Source organism: Coregonus clupeaformis, chromosome 17, assembly GCF_020615455.1.
Source record: "Coregonus clupeaformis isolate EN_2021a chromosome 17, ASM2061545v1, whole genome shotgun sequence".
NCBI lineage: Eukaryota > Metazoa > Chordata > Actinopteri > Salmoniformes > Salmonidae > Coregonus > Coregonus clupeaformis.
Genome location: NC_059208.1, coordinates 73,255,221 through 73,271,491, shown reverse-complemented (window position 1 = coordinate 73,271,491; position 16,271 = coordinate 73,255,221). Strand labels below are relative to the sequence as shown.

Here is a 16,271-nt window from a genome sequence, read left to right as displayed (position 1 = left end):
TTTTGAAAAAAAAACAACACTCCAGGCCACACCTGAACTTCTAAAACTAGATAGAAAGTATGTAGAAATGATAATGGACCTATATATTTTCTAATAACAGCCCATTTTCTGGGCCTAAAATAGATTTTGACAAACAAATCGGTCCCCCAAAAAATCTGTGTGGCCCTCCATTCATTTTTTAAAAATCCCAATGTGGCCCTCGGGCCCAAATTCTTGCTCACCCCTACTTTATAGAGTGTATCAAGAGTAATAAAATACATACATGTGCATTCCACAAATGTTCTGACAAATCTTGTAAATAATTGTAAATAACATTTTTCATAAAACAAGTCAATGGATGTGTACCGTCAGCACATCTCCAGTACCACCCTGCTTCTCTTTACTAACAGTTTCAGTTTCATCACCCAATGTGGTGGTGACCCCTACCTCAGAAAAATATGAAATGTAACATTGTTTTCCATATTTTTATGCCTGCTACAAACTTTGACTGATGTCAATTCCATCGCCTGTCAGCCCTTGCATCTCTGAAATAACTTCTAAACTAAAATGTAAAAATATAAAATATGGCCATATATGGCTATGGTCCTTAGGGGTTAGCTGACAACGTCACGAAATCGATGCGAGCGTGTCAATGGGGCAGAAGTCTGTGTTATGATTCTGGACGGTCAGATAGCAAGCAAAAATGTCAAGAAGCTGCTATGTGGGGAATTTTAGGTGGCTTATTTCAGGTTATATCTTGTTATTGATACCATGTCTTGTTTTGACTTGTCACCTCTATGCTAATATGGCAAATATTTGCTAGCTAGCTAACCAACAACTGTTACGATGCATTTGAGACAAGTGCTCATTGTGAAATGTATTTATGTTTCAATAAAGATTCGGAGAGAAATGTTGGTAGTTTACATGTCAACAATCCTTTGATTCTAAACCAATCCCGTTTGTTTCGCTCAACGGTTGCGCACGCATCATGGGGGACGTCCAAAGGATCCAAGATAGCACCATCGGAGTTTTCACTTTTAGATCAATGGTAGGACATAAATCAAGGGACCAGGGTCTTGGTGTGGTGATACTGATTATTTGTTGCCACAGATGGTTTGTTTACATAGCAGGTTAGGAGAACTAATGCGTCAGGTTAGGTGAATTAATGTAGCCGGTTAGGAGAATAAGGTTAGGAAAAGGATTAGGGCACATGTCAAACTCATTCCACGGAGGGCAGAGTGACTGCGGGTTTTCGCTCCTCCCTTGTACTTGGTTGATGAATTAAGAGTGCTAATTAGTAAAGAACGCCCCTCACCTTGTTGTCAAGGTCTTCATTGAAAGGAAAAAACTAAAACCCCCAGACACTCTCAATGGAATGAGTTTGACAACCCTGGATTAGGGTTAGGTTTAGCTACAGTTGTGAACATCTAGCCACAACTGTAGAAACGTAAACAAACCATCTGGTGGACAGATCATCAGTATCATAACACCGGTCTAGAAGCACGGTTTCGACTGCTCCTACATTCTTGCTTCGGTACTGCAGTTTAACTGACGCCCGGCCAAGAAAGACAATTTCCATAGATGGCCACATAGTCAGCTTTGAAAATTCCTAATAAGACACTTTAGTCATTACCTTTGTGCACAAAACATCCATTGAATTATTAAATTAATTGACGCTGAGTCCATTTATTGTTTCCATCACTCACAGCCGAAGATACTTGACTCATTTGAGTGGTAAGTCGAAACAACCGACTGTAGACGAAAGTCCAGGAGTGAAGTCGGGGGAGGTGCATCTGGGACAGCCGAAAGTCCGACAGCAAGGCTCAGTGCAACATGGCAGTGTTGCCATTGTTTATAAAAGTTGTTCTTTATAATGTAACTATGGAGTGATTTCAGTGCCAACAGAAATTATTTGAATTCCGTAATTTTGAATTAGTATTACGATATTGAATTTGAATAAAACATTTTTGAATTTGTAATGCACAAATTGAATCATAGAATTAATAAATTGAACTTGTATTGAATGAATATTGCATTCAATTATATTTCAACTTAATATTCAAATAAAATATTTACAGTACCAGTCAAAAGTTTGGACAGCTACTGATTCCAGGGTTTTTCTTTATTTTTTAATATTTTCTACATTGTAGAATAATAGTGAAGACATCGAAACTATGAAATAACACATATGGAATCATGTAGTAACCAAAAAAGAGTTAAAGAAATCAAAATATATTTTAATTTGAGATTGTTCAAAGTAGGCACCCTTTGCCTTGACAGCTTTGCACACTCTTGGCATTCTCTCAACCAGCTTCATGAGGTAGACACCTGGAATGCATTTCAATTAACAGGTGTGCCTTCTTAAAAGTTAATTTGTGGAATTTCTTTCCTTCTTAATGCGTTTGAGCCAATCAGTTGTGTTGTGACAAGGTAGGGGTGGTATACAGAAGATAGCCCTATTTGGTAAAAGACCAAGTCCATATTATAGCAAGAACAGCTCAAATAAGCAAAGCGAAACGACACTCCATCATTACTTTAAGAGATGAAGGTCAGTCAATCTGGAAAATGTTAAGAACTTTGAAAGTTTCTTCAAGTGCAGTCGCAAAAACCATCAAGCGTTATGATGAAACAGTCTCATGAGGACCGCCACAGGAAAGGAAGACCCAGAGTTACCTCTGCTGCAGAGGATAAGTTCATTAGTTGCCAGCCTCAGAAATTGCAGCCCAAATAAATGCGTCACAGACTTCAAGTAACAACATCAATTGTTCAGAGGAGACTGCGTGAATCAGGCCTTCATGGTCGAATTGCTGCAAAGAAAACACTACTAAAGGACACCAATAAGAAGAAGAGACTTGCTTGGGCCAAGAAACACGAGCAATGGACATTAGACAGGCGGAAATCTGCCATTTGGTCTGATGAGTCCAAATTTGAGATTTTTGGTTCTAACCGCCGTGTCTTTGTGAGACGCAGAGTAGGTGAACGTAATTTAGCAGACGCTCTTATCCAGAGCGACTTACAGTTAGTGAGTGCATACATTATTTTATATTTCATACTGGCCCCCCATGGGAATCGAACCCAGGCTCTACTTACTGGCTGAGAAGCAACCCCACACATGAATGCTCTCAGGATGCTTTACTGTTGGCATGACACAGGACTGATGGTAGCGCTCACCTTGTCTTCTCCGGACAAGGTGTTTTCTGGATGCCCCAAACAATTGGAAAGGGGATTCATCAGATAAAATGACTTTACCCCAGTCCTCAGCAGTCCAATCCCTGTACCTTTTGCAGAATATCAGTCTGTCCCTGATGTTTTTCCTGGAGAGAAGTGGCTTCTTTGCTGCCCTTCTTGACAACAGGCCATCCTCCAAAAGTCTTTGCCTCACTCACCTGCCTGCTGTCATTCCTGAGTAAGCTCTGCACTGATGGTGCCCCGATCCCGCAGCTGAATCAACTTTAGGAGACGGTCCTGGCGCTTGCTGGACTTTCTTGGGCACTCTGCCTTCTTCAGAACAATTTAACCTCTCTGCTTGAAGTTCTTGATGATCCGATAAATGGTTGATTTAGGTGCAATCTTACTAGCAGCAATATCCTTGCCTGTGAAGCCCTTTTTGTGCAAAGCAATGATGACGGCACGTGTTTGCTTGTAGGTAACCATGGTTATCAGAGGAAGAACAATGATTTCAAGCACCACCCTCCTTTTAAAGCTTCCAGTCTGTTATTCTAACTCAATCAGCATGACAGAGTGATCTCCAGCCTTGTCCTCGTCAACACTCTCACCTGTGTTAACGAGAGAATCACTGACATGATGTCAGCTGGTCCTTTTGTGGCAGGGCTGAAATGCAGTGGAAATGTTTTTTGGGGATTAAGTTCATTTTCATGGCAAAGAGGGACTTTGCAATTAATTGCAATCCATCTGATCACTCTTCATGACATTCTGGAGTATATGCAAATTGCCATCATCAAAACTGAGGCAGCATACTTTGTGAAAATTTGTATTTGTGTCATTCTCAAAACGTTTGACCACGACTGTACAGTGGCCTACCCAGGACTCAACTTCTCCAAGTATTGCTCTGTCTCTCAATGCCAAAAACACTTTTGATGATGTTGAATGGGGATATTTGATGCAGGTAAACATATTTGGTTTTTGTAATCATTTTATTTAATGGATTAAGACTTTATATGATTCCCCTTCTGCCTCTGTGTTAACTAACAGCCTCCTCTCAGAGCCCTTGTGCTTCAACGTGGGACCAGACAAGATTGCGCATTGAGTCAACTATTGTTCATTCTGGCACTGGAATCGCTTGCTCAAAGGATCAGAAAGGATGCTAATGTTCACGGTATTATAGTGGGTGACAAGGAACACAAATGTATGTTATATGTGTATGACATGATCCTATTTATTTCTGATGAAGAGATATCTATTCCTGCTGTGCTTGAAATCCACCAGAAAGAGTTTTCTGGGTACTCAGGGTATAGAATAAACTGGGATAAGTCAGAAGCCCTCCCACTATCTAGCTTGTGCCCATCTTCCTCCATCTCTAAATGGAGGTTTAAGTGGTCCTCTAAGGGCATTAAATACCTGGGTATTCTATTCACACCCTTATATAAAGACAAGATAGAGACTAACATGAGACCTTTGCCGATCAGATTGACAAATGTTAATTTATCACTCCTATTTTTAAGAAATAGAGAGAGTAGTGCCGGATTCTTAATGGGGGAAAGGAGGCCACCGTTTGGGCTTGACAAAACTTCAAGCCCACCCCTCTAGAGAGGGGTTTGGCCTCCCTAACTTTAAATGGTTCTACTTGGCCATTGTATGTAGGCCAGGATGGAATGGAGCTCTATGACCTGATTGGTATTGCGTGGAGATGGGGGAGGGGTATTCCATTCCCTAACCCCTAGATTAGGGTCATCCAACCATATCCTTGTCCCGAGAGGCTCTGATACATTTATTTAAAATAGGAAAATTGGATCTAAAGAACGCTGTTTCTGCACCAAGGGTAATAGGGGGAAAAACAGCTGACTGGGGAGTCTGAAGGAAGGCTGGCATTGAGCTTCTAGGGCCGTGTCTAGACTTGACAGTTCATGCAGCTTTTGTATTCTGTTCATGGAGTTCTGATGATGGAATTCCAAACACATCATGCATCTACACCTACATTGAAATTTGTCTACAGTGTCCACATTGTGTCCGGATTCCCTTTTCCCGCGCTATATTCAAATGCCGGTATGCATTCTGCAAACGGTGGAACAGGCTAAATCTGATAACACAACAACTTGATGGCAGTAGCCAACTACTGTAGCTAACTAGTTAGCAAAGCTAAAGGGATTGCAAACAGGCTTGCTAGCATTTATGAAGCCAGCAAACACGTTCCTCATACGCTAGGAATGTACAGTGGGGGAAAAAAGTATTTAGTCAGCCACCAATTGTGCAAGTTCTCCCACTTAAAAATATGAGAGAGGCCTGTAATTTTCATCATAGGTACACGTCAACTATGACAGAGAAAATGAGGAAAAAAAATCCAGAAAATCACATTGTAGGATTTTTTATGAATTTATTTGCAAATTATGGTGGAAAATAAGTATTTGGTCAATAACAAAAGTTTCTCAATACTTTGTTATATACCCTTTGTTGGCAATGACACAGGTCAAACGTTTTCTGTAAGTCTTCACAAGGTTTTCACACACTGTTGCTGGTATTTTGGCCCATTCCTCCATGCAGATCTCCTCTAGAGCAGTGATGTTTTGGGGCTGTCGCTGGGCAATACGGACTTTCAACTCCCGCCAAAGATTTTCTATGGGGTTGAGATCTGGAGACTGGCTAGGCCACTCCAGGACCTTGAAATGCTTCTTACGAAGCCACTCCTTCGTTGCCCGGGCGGTGTGTTTGGGATCATTGTCATGCTGAAAGACCCAGCCACGTTTCATCTTCAAAGCCCTTGCTGAAGGAAGGAGGTTTTCACTCAAAATCTCACGATACATGGCCCCATTCATTCATTCCTTTACACGGATCAGTCGTCCTGGTCCCTTTGCAGAAAAACAGCCCCAAAGCATGATGTTTCCACCCCCATGCTTCACAGTAGGTATGGTGTTCTTTGGATGCAACTCACCATTCTTTGTCCTCCAAACACGACGAGTTGAGTTTTTACCAAAAAAATCTATTTTGGTTTCATCTGACATTCTCCCAATCCTCTTCTGGATCATCCAAATGCACTCTAGCAAACTTCAGACGGGCCTGGACATGTACTGGCTTAAGCAGGGGGACACGTCTAGTACTGCAGGATTTGAGTCCCTGGCAGCGTAGTGTGTTACTGATGGTAGGCTTTGTTACTTTGGTCCCAGCTCTCTGCAGGTCATTCACTAGGTCCCCCCCGTGTGGTTCTGGGATTTTTGCTCACCGTTCTTGTGATCATTTTGACCCCACAGGGTGAGATCTTGCGTGGAGCCCCAGATCGAGGGAGATTATCAGTGGTCTTGTATGTCTTCCATTTCCTAATAATTGCTCCCACAGTTGATTTCTTCAAACCAAGCTGCTTACCTATTGCAGATTCAGTCTTCCCAGCCTGGTGCAGGTCTACAATTTCGTTTCTGGTGTCCTTTGACAGCTCTTTGGTCTTGGCCATAGTGGAGTTTGGAGTGTGACTGTTTGAGGTTGTGGACAGGTGTCTTTTATACTGATAACAAGTTCAAACAGGTGCCATTAATACAGGTAACGAGTGGAGGACAGAGGAGCCTCTTAAAGAAGAAGTTACAGGTCTGTGAGAGCCAGAAATCTTGCTTGTTTGTAGGTGACCAAATACTTATTTTCCACCATAATTTGCAAATAAATTCATTAAAAATCCTACAATGTGATTTTCTGGATTTTTTTTCTCTCATTTTGTCTGTCATAGTTGACGTGTACCTATGATGAAAATTACAGGCCTCTCATCTTTTTAAGTGGGAGAACTTGCACAATTGGTGGCTGACTAAATACTTTTTTCCCCACTGTATTTCCTCCAACGTTTAATGAAAAAAGGCGCCTCTCACTCCCAAAACACACATTTTCTGGAGACTTATGGGCAGAGTGCATATGACGTCGCCCACTTCATGCGCTTTCGGTAGCCTGATTTGCATCCAGACGGAGGAAAAATCAGCACACAATGCATCCCTGACCCCCTCTTGAAGTGGTCGGCCAGATCTGAACACGATCAGACCACAATGCAACTTTTGTGCATCTAGACCCGTCTTTTCAATATAGAACTTTGAACATCTTTCCGTAAAATAGGATTTGCCCAAGACAGTTTGGGAAATAACTACAATTGCAGAGCTGTCTGGCTAAAAACGTTGGTCAACCTCTGACTAGTCCAACCACCAACCCAATTGAAAGGCTCTTGCTTAACACAAAACAATAGAAAAGGCTTGTCTTCTCTTATTATTCTTGTCTATTAGATGAAATGTCATTCAGTAGGCCTATAGACCTGCCTACCTCTAGAGGGGATGGGGTCGGTGGGAATAGAGATAGGAAAGTAATGTTGATGTTAGGCTGTATATGTCTGTGTGTGTATGTATGTATGTATGTATGTATCTTGTTTGTAAATGTTTTGTCTCGTCTGAATAAATAAATAAACAATTATTTCCAAAAAAGCAGTGGTGCAGCACCCCTGGATGGACAGCATGTTGATTATGTTATTAGTAATCTGATCTCACTGTTAGAATAAACTATATTATTAGCCATGCTCCATGTAGAAATATAGTACCCTCTACAAAAGTGTAACTCAGTTCAACAATTAGTCCGGGATTCAATACAACCGCAGGCACTGCGGTGTTAAAGGCAATGTTCCCGCATTCGCGGAGATCACATTCACAGTAAACGCTGCATATGTCGGCTCAATTGGACATTGCCTTTATTAAAGGCTGCATTGCCTGTTACCAGAAATCTGATTTAATCCCGGCCTTATTCAGTTTGGCTTGATGTTCAGAACACTGCAGATAGAAATGCAAGGTGTACGCAACTCTCTACTCCACATTATTTTTACTTTTTTTAAAGTCATTTAGCAGACGCTCTTATCCAGAGCGACTTACAGTTATTGAGTGCATACATTTTTCATACTGCCCCCCCCGTGGGAATCGAACCCACAACCCTGGCGTTGCAAGCGCCATACTCTACCAACTGAGCTACAGGAGGGCCCCGATATGATATAGTTGTGGCCCTCTATCCACAAAAGAGTCCCATGACGCCGAGCGCTGCCTGTCAGGGCTGATCAGCCACTTTCTAAGAGGAAGGAAGAAGAGGGGAGGAGGCCATGAGTGAAGGTGTAAGAAATACAGATGTAGACTGTCGGCTAGAGAGAGCAAGCAAGTGTACAGGTTAGAGAGAGAGAGGGAAGGCAAAGGGGTAATGGTGTGCGATAGAGGGATGGAGAGGGACTGAATTAGAGAGAGAGGGATTACCATCATTCACATGTTGCACTCGATCATTCCCTCTATTGTATAGGCAGACAATGAGGGCCATGGGTAGAGAGTTTAAAAAGGATAGACTCACGCAGACAGCGAACCACCCAGCACAGAGACAGCAACCAACAGAGGTATCTGCAAACGTTCCTATTTTTTTACATAGATATAAATGGACTACATACAAAAACACATTATTATAGCAACAAGAAGATGAGGAGGGAACTGCTCTTTGGAGACAACTTACTTTATAACTAGGGTGTGGGGCCCCTTCCTGTTATTTAAGTTTATGAAACATCTTTTTTGGGAGTATAAATGGGCCAGTTCTTCCTTCAATTTGTTTTAGCTTTTGGTCTTCGGATGAATTGTTGCTGCTGCGGAAATTGAAACGGCAACTATGGAATATTGTACCCTTTTCTCACAATCGTGCTGCCCCGAACGGCTTAGATATTTCTTCACACCATATCTTTTCACATTGCCCTTTCCAGCAGGGTTCCAACAACATATGGCTTGGTTCAGCTCAGTAGTTTGAAAAGGGTATTGGTACCCAATCACGCTGGTCACAGAGCAACATGCTGACAGATCTATTGCTCAGCATTAGAAGATTAGTTGTGATGCACTGGGGGAATTAGTTGGAAACAATGGTTTGAATCAGCCTGTTCAGCACTCTCATTGACATGCAGTCATTTTGGTTAAGTGCTTTGTTTGGTTTGGCAAAATTTGCAGGTGTTTGCTTTTGTTATTGGTGGCTCTTGATCAGATAGATGGAAATATGCATTCAACAATTTTGAAATTACATTTTAATGGATTAGAAAGGGAGTTTCAACTTGAGCAATCTTTTTTGCAAAAACGCTTTGCATGGTGACTAGAAGTGCAGTTGTTGTTGGTGTGCTTATATTTGGGTAGGTGTCACCACCACATGCCATTAAAACTTGATGTATCTGCTCTAAAGACTAAAGGTGTTAGGGTTGACTTCCAAATGAAGGCCCTGCTTGAACTTCAAAAATGCATCCTTCCTTCAGTTCTTCCTTCAAGCCTAATCACAGATCAGACTAAACTGCTTTTGCCTATGAAAGTATGTCAGATTAGACTCAAGGAAGGATGCATTTTATAAAATTGAGCTCAAGGCTGTTTGCAATGCCACACACTGTTGCAATGTTCACCCCAACACATGTACACCCGTATCCCCCCCAGTATGTTTTTTTAAACTTCCTCAGCAAGTCTTCTATCCAATGTATGCCATAAGTACGAAGCATGGTTCCTTCCTTCTGATCTATTCTACAAACAGGTGGTAAAAATTCAACACATAGTACACTTTTTAAAAGTAACTGAAATGTTATCCTCCACTTAGAGATGGTTTTGTTCAAGCTAGTATATGGTTAGAGTGATCCATAGTGATGAACTCTTTCTAATCTTCTCTCCTTATTTTTTTTTACCTCAAACAGTTGCGGTGCATTTAGGAGGACTGTGCTATACCAGGCATCTCCTTGATGCTGTACACTTTAGCAGGAGGGGGCACACTCTGTGGTGTGGCCGCCCTCGTGCTCCTCATAGTCTCCACGGCGACCGACTTCTGGATGCAGTACCGCTACTCGGGCGCCTCGGCCAACCAGGGCCTCTGGAGGTTTTGCATCAATCACAAGTGCCATGCCCACACCATCACTGTGGGTGAGTAGTAGAGTGCACAATCTACCTTCAACTAATAATTTAGGATCCGCTCTATATGAATTTGTTTTACTTTGAGGTGATTATGGCATGCAAATAAGAGCATGCTACCTGGGGTCCATTGATTCTCAGTGGTTTTTCGTTGTCAATGCTAATGTGGCTAATGCAGATAGTGGCTATGGTTATGTATACATAACACCATTTTTCTTGGCCCATAAACTACTTTCAAGGTAAAGAACCTACAAGTCATTTTGTATTTTGGGTGAACTACCCCTTTAACCTCAACTCCTGTGATCAAGAGCCATATATTTAGAATATATGGCTCTGTTTTTGGCCTAACCACTAAAACTGACCCTGAATGATAACGACTACGAATAGCCTATAGAGAAACTATAAGGTGAGTAAGTTCTAGTTACTCAAAACTGCTAACTATTTGGATTTTATTAATCAAACATAACTACAATACACATGTAGGCCTACATACTAACATATAAATAAAACACTTTTGATAGCTACACAGAAGGAGATTACGTACCGATGTTAATACACTTACAGTGTATTCAGAAAGTATTCAGACTTTTGTTACGTTACAGCCTTATTCTAAAATTGATTACATTGTTTTTTCCCCTTCATCAATCAACACACAATACCCATATTGACAAAGCAAAAACAGGTTTTTAGAAACTGAAATATCACATTTACATAAGTAATCAGACCCTTTACTTTGTTGAAGCACCTTTGGCAGCGATTGCAGCCTAGAGTCTTCTTGGGTATGATGCTACAAGCTTGGCACACCTGTATTTGAGGAGTTTCTCCCATTCTTCTCTGCATGTCCTCTCAAGCTCTGTCAGGTTGGATGGGGAGTGTCGCTGAACAGCTATTTTCTGGTCTCTCCAGAGATGTTCGACCAGGTTCAAGTCTGGGCTCTGGCTGGGCCACTTAAGGACATTCAGAGACTTGTCCCGAAGCCACTCCTGCATTGTCTTGGCTGTGTGCTTAGGGTCATTGTCCTGTTGGAAGGTGAACCTTCGCCCCAGTCTGAGGTTCTGAGTGCTCTGGAGCAGGTTTTCATCAAGGATCTCTCTGTACTTTGCTCCGTTCATCTTTCCCTTGATCCTGACTAGTCTCCCAGTCCCTGCCACTGAAAAACATCCCCACAGCATGATGCTGCCACCACCATGCTTCACCGTATGGATGGTGCCAGGTTTCCTCCAGACATGACGCTTGGCATTCAGGCCAAAGAGTTCAATCTTGGTTTCATCAGACCAGATAATCTTGTTTCTCATTGTCTGAGAGTCCTTTAGGTGCCGTTTGGCAAACTCCAAGCGGGCAGTCATGTGCCTTTTACTGAGGAGTGGCTTCTGTCTGGCCACTCTACTATAAAGGCCTGATTGGTGGAGTGCTGCAGAGATGGTTGTCCTTCTGGAAGGTCTCCCATCTCCACAGAGGAGGGCTCTGTCAGAGTAACCATTGGGTTCTTGGTCACCTCCCTGACCAAGAATTCTCCCCCGATTGCTCAGTTCGGCCAGGCAGCCAGCTCTAGGAAGAGTCTTGGTGGTTCCAAACTTCTTCCATTTAAGAATGATGGAGGCCACTATGTTCTTGGGGACCTTCAATGCTGCAGAAATGTTTTCGTACCCTACCCCTGATCTGTGCCTCGACACAATCCTGTCACTGACCTAACCCTACGGACAATTCTTTCGACCTCATGGCTTGGTTTTTGTTCTGACATGTACTGTCAACTGTGGGACCTTATATAAACAGGTGTGTGCCTTTCCAAATAATGTCCAATCAATTGAATTTACCACAGGTGAACTCCAATCAAGTTGTAGATACATCTCAAGGATGATCAATGGAAACAGGATGCACCTGAGCTCATTTTCGAGTCTCATAGCAAAGGGTTTGAATACTTATGTAAATAAGGTATATCATTGTATTTTTCAATATACATTTGCTAAAAAATCTAAACCTGTTTTCGCTTTGTCATTATGGGGTATTGTGTATAGATTGATGAGGGAAAAAATTAATTTAATCCATTTTAGAATAAGGCTGTAATGTAACAAAATGTGGAAAAAGTCAAGGGGTCTGAATACTTTCCGAATGCACTGTATATGATGTTGTCCTCTCTGCACAGCCTTCTGGGATGCGACGAGGGCCTTCATGCTGCTGTCCGTGCTGAGCTGCTTCGCTGGCGTGGTGCTGGGCCTGAGCGCCTTCGCCAATGGCACCAAGAGCAGGAGGGTCCGGATGGGGGGCATCGCTCTGCTCCTGTCAGGTAAACACCAGGGGCCGTATTCATAAAGCGTCGCAGAGTAGGAGTGCTGATATAGCATCTGTTTAGGATTTTAGATCACAATGAATAACATTACATGGACATGGGGGACCTGATCCTAGATCAGCATCTACTCTGAGATGCTTTATGGATACCGACCCTTATGTGAAAAGACAGAAAAGGTGAAAGCATGTAAGGCCAACAGGGGGTTTGCTTTGACCTGTCCAGTTCCTTCAAGGAGAGGACACCAGTTTAGACTATGCAAGTAGAAAGTATAGTATAGTGGACCAGTCAGGAAAAAAATTATCAGGAATTACATTTTGTAGATTTGTATAGACATCACCATTCTTAAATAAAAAACTTGTGTATTGGCCACATCAACATGTTTCTCTCTTTTCCCCCACCACATTTTCTTTTATCCCTCAGGTTTTCTTGCTCTGTTAGCTCTGGCCATCTACACTGGCGTGACTGTCAACTTTTTTGGCAAGCGCTTCCTTGATTGGCGCTTCTCCTGGTCCTACATCTTAGGTTGGGTGGCCATCATCTTATCTTTCGTTGCTGGTAAACTCCTTCTCTAATAAACCCTTTTGTCTTGAAAGGGATAGTTTGAGATTTTGTCAATTAAAACCCTTTAGAGTCTAAGCGGGGGAATTGTTTTAAGTTGGTCATACCAAAAATTATTTAGCTATTTGATCTAGAGTTTTAGGACCCCTTAAGGTATCAAATTGTTTTTTATTTTATTTGGCCTTACTGCTATTAGCCCATAGAAACGCCAGTGGTGGAAAAAGTACCCAATTGTCATACTTGAGGAAAGGTAAAGATTCCTTAACAGAAAATGACTCAAGTAAATGTAAAAGTCACCCAGTAAAATACTACTTGAGTAAAACTCTAAAAGTAATTAGTTTAAAATATAGTTAACTATCAAAAGTAAATGTAATTGCTAAAATATACTTAAGTATCAAAAGTAAAAATCACCACATTCTTTATAGTAACCAAACAGCACAAATTTCTTGTAATAAAAAAAAAAAATGGATGGACGTTCTCTTGATAAGTGCATGAATTGGACAATTTTCCTGTCCTGCTAAGCATTCGAAAAGTACTTTTGGGAGTTAAAGTAAAAGTTGTGAAAAATATAAATGGTAAAGTACAAATACCCCCCAAAAAATGACTTAAGTAAAAATACTTTAAAGTACTACTTAAGTACTTTACACCACTGAGAAATACATTGAATAACAGCTTCATACATGCATAAACAGATAGTCCCCAAAAACATTTGAAAGGAAGTTTGTTCTATATCTGAAAGATAAGAAAGATCAGGAAACTATATACACAGTACCAGTCAAAAGTTTGGACACACCTACTCATTCAAGGGTTTCTTTATTTTTACTATGTTCTACATTGTGGTCCTCTGTAGCTCAATTGGTAGAGCATGGCGCTTGTAACGCCAGGGTAGTGGGTTCGATCCCCGGGACCACCCATATGTAAAAATGTATGCGCACATGACTGTAAGTCGCTTTGGATAAAAGCGTCTGCTAAATGGCATTAAAAAAAATTAAATAACACATATGGAATAGTGTAGTAACCCAAAAAGTGTTAAACAAATCAAAATATATTTTATATTTGAGATTCTTCAAAGTAGCCACCCTTTGCCTTGATGACAGCTTTGCACACTCTTGGCATTCTCTCAACCAGCTTCACCTGTAATGCTTTTCCAACAGTCTTGAAGGAGTTCCCACGTATGCTGAGCACTTGTTGACTGCTTTTCCTTCACTCTGCGGTCCAACTCATCCCAAACCATCTCAATTGTGTTGAGGTCTGGTGATTGTGGAGGCCAGGTCATCTGATGCAGCACTCCATCACTCTCCTTCTTGGTAAAATAGCCCTTACACAGCCTGGAGGTGTGTTTTGGGTCATTGTCCTGTTGAAAAACAAATGATAGTCCCACTAAGTGCAAACTAGATGGGATGGCGTATCGCTGCAGAATGCTGTGGTAGCCATGCTGGTTAAGTGTGCCTTGAATTCTAAATAAATCACAGACAGTGTCACCATCACACCTCCTCCTCCATGCTTCACGGTGGAAACCACACATGCAGAGATCATCCGTTCACCTACTCTGCCTCTCAAAGACACGGTGGTTGGATCCAACAATCTCAAATTTGGACTCATCAGACCAAAGGACAGATTTCCACCAGTCTAATGTCCATTGCTCATGTTTCTTGGCCCAAGCAAGTCTCTTCTTCTTATTGTCCTTTAGTAGTGGTTTCTTTGCAGCAATTCGACAATGAAGGCCTGATCAACGCAGTCTCCTCTGAACAGTTGATGTATCTGTTACTTGAACTCTGTGAGGTGCAATCTGAGGTGCAGTTAATTGCCGATTTCTGAGGCTGGTAACTCTAATGAACTTATCCTCTGCTGCAGAGGTAACTCTGGGTCTTCCTTCCCTGTGGCGGTCCTCATTAGAGACAGTTTCATCATAGCGCTTGATAAAGAAAAACCCTGGAATGAGTAGGTGTGTCCAAACTTTTGACTGGTACTGTATATTTTTGTAAACTTTTTTTTTTTTACATGCATTTAACCCCTTATTTTAGGTACTAAACTATCTTCATATATACGTCCATTTAGTTTTTAAACTGGTACTTGGCTACCTTCAGACTAGTCTTGTGAGCGTCCTAGAGCAAAACAACCAATATGTACGTGTAGTGTGTATCCCAAATGGTTCAGACGCTACAGACAGAAGTTGGCAGTTTGGATGTTCGTGAGAGTCTCATCTTTCCATAGAGGGGTCATAATAGTTTGTGGGCTAAACCATTCAGACATTTGTGAGAAGACCGATTTTCGGGATGTCTCATGGTCTGACAAACACAGCTCTAGCTCTGCCACCTTTCACCGCAGATGTGGAGGGCGACATCGGTGGATGCAGTGGATCTCTAGCTTAAACTGATGGATTTTGATGGGGATAGTTTTGTTATTATGCGAATTTGATTTCGCAGGACCGCAGACGTCGACTTTAGGGGGTTAAGCTCTTTTTTTCTACTTACCCAGAGTCAGATTAACAAATGGATACCATTGCATGCAGCTTGAAGGATGTTGACAGTAGTTTCTGGTAGCTGCTCCTATAGACTTCGTCATTGCGCTAATGCTAGTTAGCAATGGCTCCAGAAACTACCTTCAAACTGCATGCAGACAGAAAAATGTTATCCATGAGTTCATCAGACTTGACTCAAACTATCCCTTCGTGTTTAAGATAGGATGTCTTGTATATCAGCTATATTACAATATGTACAGTCTGGTGTTACTGTTGTAGTGGGGTTAGGATCAGCTGCAATCCATATTCGATTAGCAACACTCACAATCCTTCAACGTACATACTGTATCTTCTGTGGTTAGGATGCATCCTACTTCTGCCACCAACGGACAGTGCTGTAGATATTGTGTCAAGGTCCCATGGGTTAGCTGGGTTGCAACTAGCTTTTCGGGCTGTCCAGAAGTCTCAGCACAGGGTCTTGGCATATTTTCAATGTTGTGACTCATCCATTTCATTGTTGCTTGATCTTTCAGGTGTGTTCCAACTCTGTGCCTATCAGAAGAACATTTCAGAACCACCTCCTCCCAACATTCAAGAAAGCTAAATGGAGCACATCTTTTACTTGCACACAAAAAATTAACAAATATATAGCCTTTACCATTACCATTGATAGCAATGTGACCGCAACAAGGGAAACTACCCGTGTCCTTTGGCAAAATCTGCTGAACAGAATAAATGGGAATATTTGACTCCTGCCTGGACTCTTTACTTCATTGCTTACACACACACACACACACCTTTTGATCTGTTTTCCAGGTAAATTGACAATGAAGCCACCTTCCAGGTCACAGAGTGACATCCTTAAGCCTGGGGCATGGTTTAAAGCAATGTATTACATAAACAT

The 16,271-nt window shown here is 41.7% G+C and overlaps 1 protein-coding gene across 1 annotated transcript; it reads left to right on the top strand.

Annotated features, from left to right (window-relative positions):
• The first annotated feature begins 8,469 nt into the window (after positions 1-8,469).
• On the top strand, positions 8,470-16,126 carry LOC121532779 (lens fiber membrane intrinsic protein-like). Its single transcript, XM_041838575.1, has 5 exons — positions 8,470-8,539; positions 9,851-10,073; positions 12,205-12,345; positions 12,769-12,903; positions 15,901-16,126. Exons 2-5 carry the CDS (start codon positions 9,896-9,898, stop codon positions 15,969-15,971), a joined length of 525 nt encoding a protein of 174 aa, XP_041694509.1. The 5' UTR covers positions 8,470-8,539; positions 9,851-9,895; the 3' UTR covers positions 15,972-16,126.
• Positions 16,127-16,271: the final 145 nt, after the last annotated feature.

Excerpts from the sequence above, each read along its gene's own strand:
- LOC121532779 (XM_041838575.1), top strand. The coding sequence starts at position 9,896 with ATGCTGTACACTTTAGCAGGAGGGGGCACACTCTGTGGTGTGGCCGCC. Across the intron at positions 12,346-12,768 it reads CATCGCTCTGCTCCTGTCAG|GTTTTCTTGCTCTGTTAGCT; the intron begins GTAAACACCAGG and ends TTTATCCCTCAG. Across the intron at positions 12,904-15,900 it reads CATCTTATCTTTCGTTGCTG|GTGTGTTCCAACTCTGTGCC; the intron begins GTAAACTCCTTC and ends TTGATCTTTCAG.